Raw genomic sequence first — 18,092 nt, 5'->3', positions numbered from 1 at the left:
GCAGCTCAGGTTGGCCAGGCTGTACCCCTGCAGCAGTGCAGAAGGGCAGCAATACAACAACGTCCCTTACAATGGAGTTGTACCAGTGATACAAGACACCCACGACCTCCACCTTTCGGGTGGGGGAGCAGGGACATGAGACACACCAGCCCCTCAAACTCTGGGGAGGGGCACGTCGGGCACCCCCTTCAGCCCTCTCCATCAGGTCCTGATTTGTGCAGTGTTTCTTCCTGTCATGCCTGAGAGCAGAGAGGTCAATGGGACAGTGAGATTGTCAGATCATCCACAGGGAAAACTTGCCCGGTGCTGAAATGCAGCCACCTCTGAGGTGTGGCAGCTGGAGACCAGCAACACATAATACTGCATGGAGACACCTCCCTCTGCCCCAGGACTCCCCCATAGCCCAGCCTATGTGCTCGAGGAGGAATCGATGTAGCCACTGGCAGGTGCAAACAGCATCACCCCAGACTACACCCTCCAGCCACATTGACTCCTCCTCCCTTCAGGAGCCTCTGCAGCCCAGCAGAGGCGGCCCATAGGTCAGGGAGGGCCATTGCAATGGGGGGAGGGTGGTCAAATGGTTAGAGCAGGGAAGCTGGAGCCAGCACTCCTGGGACCTAAACACAGCCCTGGGAAAGGAGGGGACGGGGCGCTAGGGCTCCTGGATTCTGTTCCCCAGCTAGGGAAGGGAAGCCGGCTCTGGGAGGTTAGAGCAGAGAGGGGGTCTGGCTGTCAGGACTTCTGGGTTCTTTGCCCAGCTCTGGGGCTAGATAGCAGCTGCACAGAAAGGCAGCTGAAGCTGTGAGGAGAGACAGAGTGGGATTAAGGCCTTCTAAGATCCGTTTGCCCTCCCTGCTCTGGACAGCCTGAACTGGAGCAAGGCACAGAGTCACTCTGTGCCTCAGTTTCCCTCTGGTAACCCAGCTGGGAGGGCTGCAGCTGCTCTGAGACTGGGGTTGTGGGAGTGAGGAGAGGGGAGTTCCCGGCTTCCTTTGCTGCATCTGGCCCTAGCTGCCTGCATGCTCAGGAGTCTGATACAGGCTCAGGGCCCCACCACCCCATGGGGGTGTCTGAGCTGAGAAATGAACGGTTCAACCAAGGGAGTTTATTCCTTCATGGCAGCTCATTGCACACAGCATTAGTGTGACTGGGCAGATGCACATGGCGAGAAGGACAGGCAGCTGCAGGCCGGCTGTCACACATCACAGCCTTTAACCCACTCCGTCAGGACCTGATTTTCACAGTGTTTCTTCCAGTCGTCCCTGAGGGAAGAGAAGTGGCAGATGAGATGGTGTTTCAATAGGACAGTGAGGCTGACAGATCACCCATACAGACCCTGAATGGGGACAGCTCACCCAGTGCTAAGATGCAGCCACCTCTGAGGCAGGATGACTGGGGAACAGCTGCATATAACACTGCCTGAGGAGGGCTCATGCTTAGATGCATCTCCTCTATTGGGAATGTTTCTCTGTACCCCACCATGCTTCCCCAGGTGCCCCCTTACCAAGCTTCCATGCCCTGAGGGTCCTGCACCACTCTCTTGGCACAGCTGATGTCGTCTTGGATGTCAGGATTCAGTAAATCTAGGAGCAAAGGAGGGAGGGTAAGGGGGTTGGGCCAAGTTGGAGCTCCCAACTGCCCCCTGCTGCACAGTGCCCCCTGCTGAGCCCCCGCCACACCCCCGCCCATAGCCCCGCCTGTCCCCTACAGCTCGCCTGGTACAGAGATGCAGCCACCTCTGGGGCAGGCCAGCTGGAGCACAGCCCTACGCGATGCTGTAGCGCAGCGCCCCCTGGCACTCTCACCCTGGCAGAGGACATGGCAGAGGTTCTCCGAGGAGCCCTGGGAGTCCTGGCACCACCAGCCGCTGTTGATCTGGAAGATGCCGTAGTCGGTGCTGCCATCCGGGTTGGCCACCACGGCCGCCGTGTCAAAGCCACTCTCATAGAATGCCAGGCAGACCCCTGGGGGCACAGCCCCCCCAATGAGCAGTTAGGGGCTGTGGGGGGCACAGAGCCTGTAGTGAGGGGAGGGGAGAGGGGCACACAGCCCCACGGGATTGGGGAGGGGAGAAGAACATAGCCCCATGCGGGGAACAGGGGCAGACAGGCCCGCAGGGTGCTGGGGGAGACAGGCACACAGCCCCCCTGGATCCCCGAGGGTGGGGCACAGCTTGAGGCTCACTCACAGTTGGCCAGGCTGTACCCCTCGTATCCATCCATCCCACCGTCCTTCAGCGCCTGCGCCAGCTCGCAGCGGGTGAAGATCTTGCCCTGGCCCCCCATGCTCAGGCAGGCCAGTAGGGTCACCAGTGCCAGCATGCGCATGCCAGCAGGTGAGAGGCAGGCAGCCACTCCAGGGAGGTGAGCGAGGGCACCGTCTGGCAGTGCTGCAGGGAGAGATGGACAGAGAGATTGTGGGTGGCAGGGGATGGTTGGGGTGCATGGGCAGTGGCTGAGGGGTATGGGGGTGGCAGGGGATGGTTGGGGTGCAGGGGCAGTTGGCTGAGGGGTATGGGGGTGGCAGGGGATGGTTGGGGTGCAGGGGCAGTGGCTGAGGGGTACTGGGGGGTGGCAGGGGATGGTTGGGGTGCAGGGGCAGTGGCTGAGGGGTACTGGGGGGTGGCAGGGGATGGTTGGGGTGCAGGGGCAGTGGCTGAGGGGTATGGGGGTGGCAGGGGATGGTTGGGGTACGGGGCAGTGGCTGAGGGGTATGGGGGTGGCAGGGGATGGTTGGGGTGCATGGGCAGTGGCTGAGGGGTATGGGGGTGGCAGGGGATGGTTGGGGTGCAGGGGCAGTGGTTGAGGGGTACTGGGGGGGTGGCAGGGGATGGTTGGGGTGCAGGGGCAGGGGCTGAGGGGTATGGGGGTGGCAGGGGATGGTTGGGGTGCAGGGGCAGTGGCTAAGGGGTAAGGGGGTGGCAGGGGATGGTTGGGGTGCATGGGCAGTGGCTGAGGGGTACTGGGGGGTGGCAGGGGATGGTTGGGGTGCAGGGGCAGTGGCTGAGGAGTATGGGGGTGGCAGGGGATGGTTGGGGGTGCATGGGCAGTGGCTGAGGGGTATGGGGGTGGCAGGGGATGGTTGGGGTGCAGGGGCAGTGGCTGAGGGGTATTGGGGTGGCAGGGGATGGTTGGGGTGCAGGGGCAGTGGCTGAGGGGTATTGGGGGTGGCAGGGGATGGTTGGGGTGCAGGGGCAGTGGCTGAGGGGTATTGGGGTGGCAGGGGATGGTTGGGGTGCAGGGGCAGTGGCTGAGGGGTACTGGGGGTGGCAGGGGATGGTTGGGGTGCATGGGCAGTGGCTGAGGGGTATGGGGGTGGCAGGGGATGGTTGGGGTGCAGGGGCAGTGGCTGAGGGGTACTGGGGGTGGCAGGGGATGGTTGGGGTGCAGGGGCAGTGGCTGTGAGGTGGCAGGGGAGGGCTGGGTAGTTCCTGGGTAGCAGCTGGAGTGTGCCAGGTGTTGGCCAGGGGGTGCAGGGGCAGTGGTTGGGGAGTATTGGGGGATGGCTGGGGAGGCACAGGGGCTGCAGGGTGTTGTGGGGTGGTCGGGGGGTGCAGGGGCAGTGGATGGGAGCTGTGTGGGGACACCTCCCGCCTGCTCTCACTGGCTGTCCTTGGCAGGGGGTCGTGGCTAGAGCGATGGAGCCGGAGGCCAGGCTGCACTGAGTCCCCAGGATCGCTCCCAGTGCAGGGCCTCCCTTCTAGAACCCCCTGTGGTGTCATGGAGGCCCCATGTTCTAGAACTGCCCCTGGAGGTTCCATGACTCTGGCTTGTTTCTGGACAGGGCTGGGCTCAGAACCTCACCTTGCCTCTGCTGCCATCAGGTGAGACCCAGGGGCCTCTTGGTGCTGCCCGGCAGAGTGGGTGCTGTGTGTTTTGTGGGGGCCCCTCCAGCTCCGAGCTGTGCCGGATCGTTCACAAACAGGAGGCACTTTAGCTCTCTCCAGAGCCAGCAGCCCCCTGGAGATGCAGCTACCAATTGCCAGCTTTCATGCCCACCACAGATCTTGCACACGCGTGATTAAAAAAGCAATACCTTATTTTCCAGACCGGCTTCAACTTCCAGCGACAGGCCTGTGACAAACCTTTGTCTAATGGATTGGAGTGAGCTGGCTGTCAAATAAAAATTCCCTATGTTGGGCACCTCACTGAACTTCAGTGTCTTGGTCCTCCAATTTACTGAGGTCCTTTTGAATTGTAGCTCTGTGCTCCCAAGGGTTCACGAACCTCCCCTCACTGTGTGCCTTCTGCAAATGGGATCACAGTTGGGATCTGCACCCTACACCTGCATCCAGGTCCTGAGAAATAACACCAGACTCAGAACAAATCCCAGTGGATGCATGTAAAACACTAAGTTCTAAATCAGCGGTTACTGCTCAACGGAGAGAGCTCAGTATCCTTGGGGTGGGTCCTCTGCAAACATCCACAGGCAAAAAATTCAAACCACACTGGGAATTGTCAGGAAAGGAATAGAGGTTAAAGCTGAAAATACAACATTCTGTCCATAGAAATCCACGGAATTGCAGCTGTCGCCTCAACTCCAGCAAGATATTTTGGAACTGGAAAAGGTTCTGCGAAAGAGCACTCATGGTGGTGACTAATGTGATTAACAGGGGACCAAGGTGGAAGGTGACCAGCAGGGCATACGTTAGTGGTCTATAAAATCCTGACTGGGGGTGGGGAAGGTAGCTAAGGAAGTGTTATTTTCTCCTTCTTCTAACACAAGAACTGGGGGTGTCACCCAGTGGAATTAAGAGGCAGGCCATGTAAAATAAACAAAAGGAAGTATTGCTGTGCCTGACCTGGGGACCTCCTCCCCAGAGGATGTTGTGAAGGCCAAGACTACAGCAGGGTTCAAAGGAGAACTAGATATGTTCATGGAGGACATCATTCCTACCCACCCTGACTAACAGCCATTGGTGGACCTGTCTTCCTATTTTATGAACCCTGATAAATTCCTGGTCTTCACAACATCCTCCGGCAAGGAGTTCCACAGGTTCCACAGGAGTGCCACAGGTTCCACAGGAGTGCCACAGGTTGCCTGTGCGTGGTGGGAAGACATCCCACCTTTTGTTTTATGCCTGTTACCCATTCATTTCATTTGGTTCTTGTGTTCTGGGAACAAGCACATAACTTTTCCTTACTTACTTTCTCCGCACGTGATTTTATAGACTGCTATCATCTCCCGCCTGAGTCTCCTGTTTTCTGAGCTGAAAAGTCCTGGCCTATTAAATCCTCCTCCACATGGATCCCGTTCCAAACCCGCATCGTTTTTGTTGCCCTTTTCTGAACTTTTTCCAATGCCAAGATCCCTTTTTGAGACAAGGCGACCACATCTGTGTGCAGCATCAGCGGTGGTTTTCTGCCATGGGTTTATATAGAGAAAGTAAGATATTCTCTGTCTTATTCTCTATCCCTTTTTAAATGATTCCTAACATTCTGTTTGCCTTTTTGGCTGCTGCAGCACATTGCGTGGATGCTTTCAGAGAACCAGCCATGCTGACAGCAAGATCTCTCTCTCGAGGGGTTACAGCTAAGTTAGTCCCCAGCATTGCGTAGGTTCAGTTGGGCTTGTTTTTTCCGAAGTGCATTACGTTTTGCATTTATCACCATTAAATTTCACTTGCCAGTATGTTGCCTGATGACATCGTTTTCTGAGACCCCCTTGGAAGCTCTTCACAGTCTGCTTTGCTCTTAACTCTCCCGAGCATTTTAATAGCATCTGTAAATTTTACCAGCTCACTGTTTGCCCCATTGCCAGATCACTTACAAGTACGTTGAATAAGACCGGATCCAGTACAGGGGCACACGACTAGTTACATCTCTCCATTCTGAACACCGACCATTTATTCCTACCCTTTGTTTCCTGTCTTTTAACCATGGGCAGGGCAGGCACAAGCTGGGAGTGAGCAATGGGATGCATCATGCACTGATTCCCTGTTCTGTTCAGCCTCCCTGTGGCAACTGGCATTAGCCACTGTCAGAGAGCAGGATCCTGGGCTGGATAGACCTTTGGTCTCCAATCCTTCATCCCATCACTAATTGCGACTCTGTTTTATGTGCCCACTTAATGGTGGTTCTGCTGCGCCCGTGTTTGTGCTGCTCACCTCTCAGGATGTCCTGGGAGGAAATGGGAAAGCGAAACTCATGCTGGACCAGTTGCAGACGGGCAGCTGGGCTGCCAGGGGGATAGAGGAGACTGGAGAGGCTGGCTTGCTCAGGGGAGCACAGAGAAGACTATGAGGGGTGGGGGGGTGGCTCTGACTGTTCCCTATACACGGAGGGTGGGAGAGGGACTAAGTGGTTGAAAATAAGGCGGGGGGCGGTGTCAGATTTTGGTAGAATCTGGCCAGAGATTCAGGCTGGAAAACAGAAGATGGTTTCGAATCAGCAGCTGAGTGAGGCTCGGGACCAGCCTCCCAGTTAGGAGTGGGTGAGGGGGCAAACACCTTCCCTAGTTTGAAGTGTGAGTGGGACCTATGGATGAGGGTTGTCACAGGTGGGCTGGGCACGGCTCAGCGGTCCAGGGCTCCCTTCTGAGTTACATTGGGTGGCTAATGTCCATGCTTCAGGGCTCCAGCTGGTACAGGGGTCAGGAAGGGATTCCCCTTCCTCTGCAACATGGGAGGTGGGTTATTCACTGGGATTATCTGGGTGTCTCGCCCTTAGTAAGTGCTCTGCCACTGGAGGACTTCAGGCCTTGGTCCCTACCCAGCACAGTCCCGTGACCCGTGGGCTGTGAGACTTGAGGTTGTGTGATGGAGTGTGGGGGGTGCATGTGTGAGTCAGGCTGGATGTCCGAGGCAAGCAGCAGCTCCCAGTGGCTAAGGATGACCCTGGGGCTACAACTGGCAGATAACACCTCTGCCTGAACAAAGAGCAGGGAGGAGCTGAGCTGGGTTTTGAATCGGGGGCGGCAGTTAGAGGGGAGGAAAAGGGAGAGCTGAAAGGCAGCCAGCCTAAGGAGGGGGAAAGCTACACCCCAGAGGGGCACCCCTCGGGGTCTTCCCCCCAGGACAGGTTGAAAAAACTGTCTCTGGCTGCTATGCTGTTGCTTCTGTGAGAAACTGGACATCTGTTGCCTAATAAACCTGCTGTTGTACCTGCTAAGTAAGAGTCTCTCCTGCCAGCGGGCGGGGTGCAGTGCAGGGGGACCCCTGAACCCCATCACAGGTTGGGTCTCAGAAGGCCGCAGGGACTGGGATGTCAGTGCCAGGAGGTGCCCCATGAGAGCCAGAAACTCAGAGTAGGGGAGCAGGGCTCTTCTGGCCTTGAACTGTCAGAAGCAGGGGGCAGCAGGGACACACACACACGCACACGCACACGCACACACACAGAGCGTAGGGCCTGTCCCCTCCAGCAGAGGGCACCAGGGACACACAGAGGGAGATCATTGGGGCTGCTTTCCTGCACCAATCAGCCCCCTCTCCCTGTCCTTCCCCCACACAGTGACACAGCCCCCCAACACTTGCCAGCCCCAGGCCTCCGACCCCAGCAACTCCCCAAGCTGGGAGCTCACAAGGATGGGTTTATTGATAATCTCCTTCCCCTTCCATTGTGTGGAACAATCACTTGTGTCTGTGGGGTCTGCACCCAGCTCTGTGATCAGAGCCAGAACCAGCTGGGTCTTTAGAGATGGGTGCTGAGGTCCTCTGGCCAGGTCACAGGTTGCAGGAAGCCACCCAGTGACTCAGGTCCCGGCCCCTGCAGTGGTCGCGCCAGGGCATCCTGACAGGGCAGAGAAGAAAAGTCAGGGGACACGAGCAATGAAGATCGTGAGATGCAGCCACCTCTGGGGCAGGACAGCTTGGGAAGAGTAGCACACGATGCCAGAAGGGTGCGGCTTGCTCCACCCTGAGATGCAGACACCTCTGGGGTGCAGCAGCTGGGGCAGAGCTGCACACACAGCCATGTGGAGATGGCTCATCCAGCATCGAAGGTCAGTTTCATATTACCCTGTGTGGGGTTACATGGTATAACACCCCAGTTTCGACCTCACTGTGCTGTGTTCTGCTATGCCACATAATTTGTCCATTTCTTGTAGTCTGTAGTGAGCCCAAGGCTTGCAGAGAGTCAGAGCTAAGAGTAGAGATAGATAGATAGACAGATAGATAGTGTTTGCAGAAGGGGGGTGGAGATAGATAGAGGGTGTGGGGGGGACAGATGGACAGACAGACATAGACAAATAGAAGGTGTGTGTAGCTCGATCGAGTGAGCAAACGAGCAATCGTTCTCTCCGTACCAGGCCCCCATCCCTTCCCAATCCTTCACAACTTTCTTGACACAGTTGATGTCGTCTGTTAGGTCCGCAGTCAGGAAATCTGTGGGGAAGGAGCAGCCTGAGAGGTGACTGGGGTCAGACTGCATGGGACCTACCTCCAGCAGGCCTGGACTGACAAGTCTATGTGACACAGGGTTGCTTCCCTAGCGTTGTGAAGCAGACCCCACTAGGGTGGGGCAGCTGGATTATTGGCTTCCAGGCTGTATCTCATGCAGGGCAAGGGAAGATGGGTAGGGAAAGAGGAGCCCTCCCTTTCCAGGCTTTACTGGTCACGCCTTACCCAGCCAGACAGCCACCAGGGGCCCATGGGCACAGCCCTCCCCCCGACCCCGAGCTGTACATAAACCTCATGGCTATGGTTTGCCCAACACTGAGATGCAGCCACCTCTGGAGCGGGGCAGGGCAGCAGGGGAACAGCCACACATAACACCACATGGGAATGGCATGCCTGACACTGAGATGCAGCCACGTCCAGGGCTGGGCAGCAGGGGAACAGCCACACCTGACACCAGGCAGGGATGCTTTGCCCACCATGGAGGAACGGGGAGCCGTACCGTGGCAGTGCGTTTGGCACAGGTCCAGCGTGTGGCTGTGAAGGTCAGTGCACCACCTGCGGCTGTTGATCTGGAAGATGCCGTAGTCGGAGCTGCCATCCGAGTTCTCTGTCACGGTCGCTGTGTTGAACCTGCTGGCATAGAAAGCCAGGCAGAGCCCTGGGCGGGGGAAGAACAAGACTCACTCACCTGGGCCCGTTCAGCCCATACGGACCTGGACCTGGCTGTGCTCCTCAGTAGGAGGCAGACCCAGCTGGGGCTGTGACTGAGCAAGGCAGGGACCTGGGAGAGGATCCAGGGACCTGCACAGGACCAGGGAGTCCACATGAGCTCCCTGGGCCATGTTGGGAGGACCTGGGCTAATGGAAACCCCCTTGTGCAAAGAGGAGCCAGGCCACGATTCGCCCTCTGTAGCTGGCACTGGTGAAACAGACACTGCAAAACTGAATCCCCGCTCTAACCACTAGACTCCGCTCTCCTCCCAGAGCTGAGGGGAGGAACCCAGGGCTCCTGGGACCCAGCAACTCTGTTCTAACCTCTAGACCCCACTTGCCATAGCTGGGGGGGGTGGGGGGAGTGAATTGGCAAGTGCGGGGGAGCACAGGCGATGGGCACTCACAGTTGTCCAGGCTGTACCCCATGAACCCGTCCAGCCCCCCTCTCCGCAGCAGCCAGGCCAGCTCACAGCGACTGAACACCTTGCCCTGGGCCCCAGCACTCAGGCAGGCCAGGACAGGAAGCAGCACCAGAGCCCTCATTCCCACACGCCAAGCAGGTCCAGGGTGAGGACGGGGGGCCTGGGACCTCAGCCCACCCGACTGCGCTTCGCACCTGCAGTGCCACCTGTGAGGGGAGGAAGACAAGGGAACAGAGAGAGGACACCAGCCTCCCACACAGAGCTAGCAAAGAACCCACCTGCCCCCCAGCCCCTCACCAGACCCCTCTTCCCTCGCAGAGACAATGCAGGCCTAGCAGAGCCCTCTCCCCACACAGAGCTGGGGGCAGGAGACTTGGTTCCCAGCCCCTCCCCCTCCTGCTGGAACCAGAAGAGAACCCAGGAATCCTGGCTCCCTGGCTCCCAGCCGCTGCCATTCAGTTACACGTGTTCCAGAGCATTTCCAGGGCTCTCTTTCCCCGCAAGGCTCCCTGGGCAAGAGGCTCTGTGGGGCACTTACCAGGCCCTGCAGCACCACGGCACCCTCAGCCCTGGCTCTGATGTCTCCCAGCCACCCCAGGCTCTAGAACAACCCTGCAGAGTCCCACTATGACTTCACACTGTGCCCCCGCGGGCTGCTGGGAGACCCAAGCCCCCATCCACACAAAGCCAGGACTCCTGGGTCCTCTCCCTGGCTCTGGGCAGGGTGTGGGATCTAGTGGCTAGCGCAGGAAGGGGAGGTGGGACTCCTGGGCAGCAGATCAGGAGGGGAAGCACCAGGGAGAGCAGGGGGCAGCCCAGGGCTGGACTGTCAGGGAGGTGAGCCAAGGGCTGGGCTGGGGTCTGTAACAAACAGGGGGTGTGGAAAATGGCAGAATTGTTCAATGGTTGGAAATCAGGGAGCCAGAGCAGGAAGTGGGACACAAGGCCTGTCTGCTTTGGGTGTGCCAGGCCCAACCCCACCCCAGGGCCAGAACTGGCGGGCACAGGGTAGGGAATGGGCCAGGGCTGGAAGCAGGATGGATCCCATGGCTGCTCACACCCGGCCAGGGAAGAAGGTGCGAGTTTTCACCGTGAGAGCCATGACCCATTGGGACGCTTCCCGGGGCAGAGTGGAGTCTCCAGCCCCGGCAAGGATTAAATCAACACAGGGGTGTGGAGCTGCTGAAAGCTCTTCCCTAGAGCAAACAAGAATTACTTCAAGGCAGGGCTCTGGCCCTGGTGACACAGGGGGTCAGACGAGAACCTTATAAGGGTCCCACCTGCAGGGTATGACCCCCACTGGCATCAATCTCGGTCAACCAAACCTAGTGCTCTTGCCCTGTTCCCGAGGCCCAGAGGTGGCTGCATCTCAGCACTGCACGAGCCTTCCCCTTGCGGTGTTATTGAAATCACTGTTAGCTCTTGGCTGTGGAGGGAACACGCATGTCCATCACCTGGGTTCTCTCCCTGCCTCCGGGAAGGCTTGGGGTCTGTTTTGGAGAGTAGGGGGCTGGGACCCTGTGTTCTCTGGCAGTTTGCCGCAGACATAGGAGGGAGCCTGCTCCCTTGGGATGCTGAGAACCGCCAGTGGGGGCTCCATCTCTAACCCACCCATTGCAGGCGCAGCAAGGAAGGGCCATCCCAAATCTGTCCAGTCCATGTTATAGCAATAGTGCCTGTCCATGACCTGGGCCCCCAAGTGTCAGGCACTGCCAGGGGCTGTGGGTCGGGAGTGAAGGGCAGCGGCAGGGCTGGGGGAGCCCAGGGCTGGACTGGTGGGGGCTGTGGGTCAGGAGTGAGGGGCACTGGCAGGGCTGGTGAGGAGGAGGGTACAGAGCTGGGCTGGCAAGGACTTCAGGTCGGGAGTGAGGGGCAGTGGGGGACAGGCCTGGACTGCCAGGGGCTGGTTTTGTCTCTGCTCCCTTCCCAATCTCAGTGGATTTACGCTGACAATGGGTGGCCCTAATTCTTGCAACCTTATCTCAGACAGGGGCGCGGGGGGGCTGCCACACACAGAGCCCTCCCCCAGGTTCCCAACCTCCACACTCCTACCACGGACCTCCCCACAGTGACCCCACTTCTCCCCCCACTAACTGACCTCCCTCCATAGACCCCTCCCCTCCCTGAGCAAGTGCAACATGGCAACACAATCCACCAGTGCGAGCATACACACACACACACACACACACACATTACAGCCTGAGGGGCATGGGGACACAATCACAAACACACACAGAGCAGGGCCCATCTCCGGCAGCAGGGCAAGGTTCGGCCTGTCCAGCAGGGACAGACACCCACACGCAGACAGACACACCCACACACAAGCTGCTAACACTCCCCTCCCAACCCTGCCCCCAGGCTGAGAGTTACAGCATCTGGGGCCCCTCTCTGGCCCACACAGACCCCATCCTGACCCCCCTGCCAGCAACTGCCTGTAGGGAGAGCTGGAGGGGAGGGTTGTACCCAGTGAGGAGGGCAGGGGAGCCGATTGGTCAGTGCAGCCACCCCGAAGGGGAGGTGGAGCCAGAAGCAACTTAAAAGTTTGGGGTGGGAGAGCTTGGGGCGCAGGACGAGGAGGAGCGTGGGGAGGGAGGAGGAAGGATGTGGGGTTAGGTGACAGGTACCTCCCAACCATCAGCTTCATGACCGGTAAGTGGGGAACCCCCAGCCCTCAGGGATGAGCCTTTTCTACAGTGGGGACCAAGGGAGGAGGGAAAAGGGAATCGGGGTTCAGAGAGATAGATGGGGAAACTTCTCCACAGGTAGGGATGCTGAGAGCCAGGACTTCTGGGTTCTCTGCCCAGCTCAGGGAGGGGAGTGGTGCCTAGTGCTTAGAGGGGGCATTGGGGCCTGGAATCCAGGATTCCTGGGTTCTCTCCTGGGCTTGGGGAAGAGAGTGGGAGTTAGTGGTTAGTGCATGGGGGAGCAGGCTGAGAGCCAGGACTACCCAGCTCAGGGACAGAAGTAGGGTCTAGTGGTTGCGGGGGGACTGGGATCTGAGATCCAGGACTAGTGGGGTCTCTCCCTGGCTTGGGGAAGAGAGTAGGGGTTAGTGGTTGGAGCAAGGTGAGAGCCAGGACTCCTGGGTTCTCTCCGAGGCTCAGGGGAAGATTGTAGGCTATTGGTTTGTTGGGGGAAGCTGGAAGCCAGGTCTGTGGCATCAGGTCCCACACGTTAATGAGAAAGCAGTTTGGCACAGATTCTCCGGGGCTCAGATTCCTTCCTTGCCCCACCTCCACCCCCAGTCCCAGACTAATTAGCCTCCCGGGTGCATTGTGTCCCCTGGGGCGCTGCGTTCTCACGCTCTCAGGTTCTGCAGGCCGGGTGGGGAGGCGTGATCAGGTTCCCCCCCACTTAATCCCGGGGATCACAGCTGGGAATTACAACAGTCCTGTCTGGGCGGTGGGGCTATCAGAGGCTGTCACCAACCTGCCAGAGAAGAGACCTGGTTGGGACACAGGGAAGTTCCCCCAGCCTACTACCCCGTGATGGGGGAGCGCACCATGCTGCAGAAGTATTAGGACATTTACCCTTGCTGAGCCACAAGAGGACACATCACAGGGGCACTGGCAGTGACTGCAGTGACAAAGGTTAGAAGTATCCCCCTGCCAAAAGTATAAGGGGGGAGAGCAAGAACCCTGGGCTGGCAGGGACTGCAGGTTGGGAGCCAGAGGCACTGTTAACGCTCAGGTGGGGAGGGCAGGGCAGGGCAGGGCTGACAGGGGCTGTGGGTCGGAATTGAGGGGCACCAGCAGGGTGGGGGCTGGGCTGGCAGGGGTTGCAGAATAGGAGTGAGGGACACCAGCAGGGCTGGGGGTAGCTGCAAATTGGGGATGAGGAGGTACCAGCAGAGATCCTGATCCTCCTGCACCATCTCCCTCTCAGACATCATCAGCCCCCCATTCAGGAAGGCCCTAGAGATGCCTGGCCTGGAGGTGAGGGCCCCGGCTGCTCCCCCTTCTCTGCACTTTGCCACCCCCACACGCCGGCGCCATCGCACCAGCTTCACCCAGGAGCAGCTGGAGCAGCTGGAGGCCGCTTTTGCCAAGAACCATTACCCAGACATCTACATCCGTGAGGAGCTGGCCCGGGCCACGCGGCTCAATGAGGCCCGGATCCAGGTACCTGGTGGAGGGCTACAGGGTGGAGGCCAGGCAGAGTCACGGCCCCTGACAGTCAGAGCCGGGCACTGGAGGGTGTTTGTGGGTATTTCCTAGCCGCCTCACCCCAGAGATGGCTGCACTCAGCGCCTGGTGAGGCATCCCTGAGGTGAGGGTCTCTATGGGGTAATGTGGCTGGGCCTCTACGGCATCTTCCTCTCTTTCCAGGTGTGGTTCCAGAACCGCCGTGCCAAGCAACGGAAGCAGGAACGGGCCCTTCTGAAGCCCAGCCCCCCCCGGGGCCTTTCCGTTGGGCCGGTACCCACTCCCCAACCCCGACAGTACCAATACACCCCAACCCTGACCCCCCACCACCACCACCTTCCCCGCTTTCCTGCCTCTTACCCTCCAGGGCTCCCACCTCCCACTGGTCAGTTCTCATGCTCCCATCCCCCGCCACCTCCCTGTGCCCCCGAGGACTGGTACAGTTCCCTGCATGCTATGACCTCGCCCCCTGTGCCTCCACCCCCCGTCATCTCCCTCAGCCTGGACCCAGCCACCCACTGGAACTGAGATCCATGAGGCACTGGACCGCAGCGTGGAACTCGTCATAAAAGTGTTGAAAGGCCTCTGACTCCAACTCCTTCATTCCAACACACTAGGATGGCTCTCGCAGCACTGAGATGCACCCACCTCTGCGACAGGACAGCTGGGGAACAGCAGAACAGAAAGCCACATGAAGATGGCTCAACCAGTGCTGAGGTAACCAATTCTAGGACAGGGCAGCTGGAGAACTACCACACATAACATTGCATAGGGATGGCTCATCTGGCATTGAGTTGTGCCACCTCCCATTATTATGATGAAATAATTCAATGTCCCATCCTGTAACACATTTTTTCTCTGTGCTTTAAATGGGCTTATTTTTTAAGGGAGAGAAAAAGGATGAATAAAGTAGAACCATAGGACCTCAACAGGTCATCAAGTCAGGCAGCACCAAGCACCATCTTGACCAGCATTTCGTAAACTATATTTCATGGAACACTGGTGTTCTGTGAACAACTCACAGGTGTGCTGAGAGCATTTGGAACAATACCAGATATAATGTTACTTCTTCATTGCTATGATACCTGATTCAATTACTCCATTTTGGTTTTGCTGTGTATGTTGCTGTTTGGGGTTGGATTTTTTTCAGTATGATGACAGCTTTTGTAAAGAAAATGTTCACGTTCTTCATAAAAATATTGTTTGGTGTTCCATCGTCTCAAAAAGTTTACAAAGCACTGATCAAGACCACCCCGACAAGTGTTGTCTAACCTGCTTTTAAAAATCTTCCACGATAGACATGCCACAACCTCCCTGGACAATTTATTGTAGTGCTTAAGTACCTGGACAGAAAGAATTTTCCTAATGTCCAATCTAAACCTCCCCGGCTGCAATTTAAGCCCGTTCTTTCTTGTCCCACTCTCTGAGGGTAAAGAGAACAATTTTTCTCCCTCCCAGTCTTCTCTCTCCAAACTAAACAAACCCAAGTCATTTAATCTTTCCTTATAGATCATGTTTTCTAGACTTTTAATCATTTTTATTGTTCTTCTTTGGACTCTTTCCAACTTGTCCACATCTTGAAGAATCACTTTTTTTTTTCTTACTCACAACACTCCTGCTAATATAACGCAGAACAAAGCGTGCTTTTCTTGCAACAGTGTTATACAGTTGATACATATTTAGCTTGTGGTTCACTATAATCCCCAGCTACTTTCCTGCAGTGCACCTTCCTAGGCAGCCATTTCCCATTTTCTGTGTGTGCAACTGACGGTCCCTTCCTAAATGGAGCACTTTACATTTGTCCTTATTGAATGTCATCCTATTTACCTCAGGCAATATCTTCAGTTTCTCCAGACCATTCTGAATTATAATCTTATCCTCCAAAGCACTTCCAACAAGTGAAAGGAAAAAAATTAAATAATAAAAGCTGAATACAAATAGGCAGTTTTCTGAGAAAAGTTTATCAGATGATCAAAAAGCCACAATTTTAGAAATCAAGGAAGTGGATACACATGGTTTTTCAGTGGGGGAAATTAAACGGGAAAATAACGTGAGGTAGACAGTTATAAATTAAAAGTGTAGAAAACTGATAAGGAAAGCTAAAGGCAAGAGAGTACCATCCATAGTGCGCTAAGGACAATAAGAAGGGGTGGTTTAAAGCATATCAGGGACACGGAGTAAGACTGGATTATGACAATAATCCTTCCTGGAATTGGAATCTAAAAACCTATTTTCTCCTGCCAGCCCACACATCAGGGCTTGGGGATCTCCAGACAGCTTATCAGAGGGCACGTGTAAGTCAGTCCTGGTTTTTACTTGGTTTTCTCTTTAGTGTTTTCACCTTAAGGATAAAAGGTGGCTGTCCCAGGACGTATGGGGGGATCAATAAGTGGAGGCACTCACCCTCTCCAACAAGGCACACAGCAATGGGCCTCTGTTGGGTGGCATGCAGTGAAGGCCAGGAGCTGCACATCCAACAGGCAACAAAGGGTGAGAGATGTGGGTCCCTATTCAAGCGAGATGACAACCAGGAGAGATTAATGTCAAAGGGAGGAGGAAGCAGCCGTGCTGGAGCACACAATGGTTGGCCTAGTCTCTCTGGACTGCTGGAGTGCAGTTTCTTACAGAAAAGAGTATCCTGGCTGGTTTGCTATGGTAGGGTCATTGGGAACCTAAGGAGCCAGGTTGTTATGGAAGGTTCTACCTGGGCAGCAGGTTGGTTACAGTAGGTCTCTCAGGGCGGTAGCAGTGGGTTTGTTATGGGTGTTTCAGGGCAGTAACAGCAGGTTTGTTATGGGGGGGGGTCTCTCAGGGTGGTGGCAGCGGGTTTGTTATCGGGGGTCTCTCAGGGTGGCGGTGGTGGGTTTGTTTTGGGGGGGTCTCTCAGGGTGGTGGCAGTGGGTCTGTTATGGGGGGTCTCTCTGAGTGTCAGTGGCGGGTTTATTTGGGGGGGTCTCTCAGGGTGGTGGCAGTGGGTCTGTTATGGGGGGTCTCTCTGGGTGGTGGCAGCAGGTCTGTCATCGGGGGTCTCTCTGGGTGGCAGTGGCGGGTTTATTTGGGGGGGTCTCTCAGGGTGGTGGCAGCGGGTCTGTTATGGGGGGTCTCTCTGGGTGGCGGTGGCAGGTATTTTTGGGGGGCTCAGGGTGGTGGCAGTGGGTCTGTTATGGGGGGGTCTCTGGGTGGCAGTGGCAGGTTTCTTTGGGGGGGTCTCAGGGTGATGGTGGTGGGTTTGTTTTGGGGGGGGTCTCTCAGGGTGGTGGCAACAGGCCTGTTATAGGGGGTCTCAGGGTGGTGGCAGCAGGTCTGTTATGGGGGGGTCTCTCAGGGTGGTGGCAGCGGGCCTGTTATAGGGGGTCTCAGGGTGGTGGCAGTGGGTCTGTTATGGGGGGGTCTCTGGGTGGCAGTGGCAGGTTTCTTTGGGGGGGTCTCAGGGTGATGGTGGTGGGTTTGTTTTGGGGGGGGTCTCTCAGGGTGGTGGCAACAGGCCTGTTATAGGGGGTCTCAGGGTGGTGGCAGCAGGTCTGTTATGGGGGGGTCTCTCAGGGTGGTGGCAGCGGGCCTGTTATAGGGGGTCTCAGGGTGGTGGCAGCAGGTCTGTTATGGGGGGGTCTCTCAGGGTGGTGGCAGGAGATCTGTTATGGGGGGGTCTCTCAGGGTGGTGGCGGTGGTGGCGGCAGGTTTGTTACAGTAGGGTCCATCGGGGCTGGGGTCCCTCGGACTGGACAGTTACCGGGAGCCATGTCTGGGACCGGGTGGGTACGGCAGGGAGTGAGTTGGGGCCAAGTGGTTATGGGGAGGAAGCATCCTTCAAGGACAAGCTGTTAGAGCAGGAGGTGTCCCAGAGCTGGGCCACTGCGGAGGACGGGGTCTCTTGGGGCCAGGCCATCACTGGGAGCGGGGGGGGGGGGTGTCTCAGAGCTGAGAAGTGACGGGGAGGGTCTCTCGCGGCCCGGCCGTTACAGGGAACGCTCAGGCAGCTGGGCCCGGGGAGCCGGCAGAGACTAATCCCGGAGTAGGCCGCGCTGCCATGGTAACCCCGAGGGCCGCGGACCCGGATGTAGCGCGCCAGAGCACAGAGGTGACGCTCGGCGTTCCTTGGCTGGGGGGGGACCACCGAGTTGTTGGAGGACCCGGATAGCGGCAGGGAGGGGGCGGGGCTCAATACCCCGAGAGACCCGGATGCTGTTGGGGTGGGGCTGGAGTGCGTAGGGAGCCGGATGCTGCTGGACGGGCGGGGCTCAGACACTGGAGGTACCCGGATGCTCCCGGGGCTGGAGCCAGGCGCAGGTCCCAGGGCCGCGTTTGGCGGGACGCAATGGCGGTTAGGCAGGACCCGGATGTGGGCCGCGCACCAGCGTCCTGAATTAGCACCGTCCGGCAGGCCCCGCCCCTTCACCTACCCTTTCCGGGCGCGTGCGCCTCGGAGCGCGGTCCAATGGGAGCGCTGGAAGTGTGTCACGTGGCTGGTGGGCGGGG

The 18,092-nt window shown here is 57.5% G+C and overlaps 2 protein-coding genes across 2 annotated transcripts; both read right to left on the bottom strand.

The window, feature by feature from the left end:
- Positions 1–1,195: 1,195 nt before the first annotated feature.
- On the bottom strand, positions 1,196–2,330 carry LOC142024465 (lysozyme C, milk isozyme-like). The gene is made up of 4 exons (XM_075016504.1): positions 2,189–2,330; positions 1,806–1,964; positions 1,505–1,583; positions 1,196–1,262 (listed from the first exon to the last, which is right to left on the bottom strand). Exons 1-4 carry the CDS (start codon positions 2,325–2,327, stop codon positions 1,196–1,198), a joined length of 444 nt encoding a protein of 147 aa, XP_074872605.1. The 5' UTR covers positions 2,328–2,330.
- Positions 2,331–7,660: 5,330 nt separating this feature from the next.
- LOC142025261 (lysozyme C, milk isozyme-like) lies at positions 7,661–9,592 on the bottom strand. Its single transcript, XM_075017886.1, has 4 exons — positions 9,454–9,592; positions 8,835–8,993; positions 8,242–8,320; positions 7,661–7,727 (listed from the first exon to the last, which is right to left on the bottom strand). Exons 1-4 carry the CDS (start codon positions 9,590–9,592, stop codon positions 7,661–7,663), a joined length of 444 nt encoding a protein of 147 aa, XP_074873987.1.
- Between the last annotated feature and the right edge of the window lie 8,500 nt (positions 9,593–18,092).

Source organism: Carettochelys insculpta, chromosome 22 (genome assembly GCF_033958435.1).
Source record: "Carettochelys insculpta isolate YL-2023 chromosome 22, ASM3395843v1, whole genome shotgun sequence".
Classification (NCBI taxonomy): Eukaryota; Metazoa; Chordata; order Testudines; family Carettochelyidae; genus Carettochelys; species Carettochelys insculpta.
The sequence above is the reverse complement of the archived record's forward strand: the minus strand, read 5'-3'. Positions and strand labels throughout refer to the sequence as shown.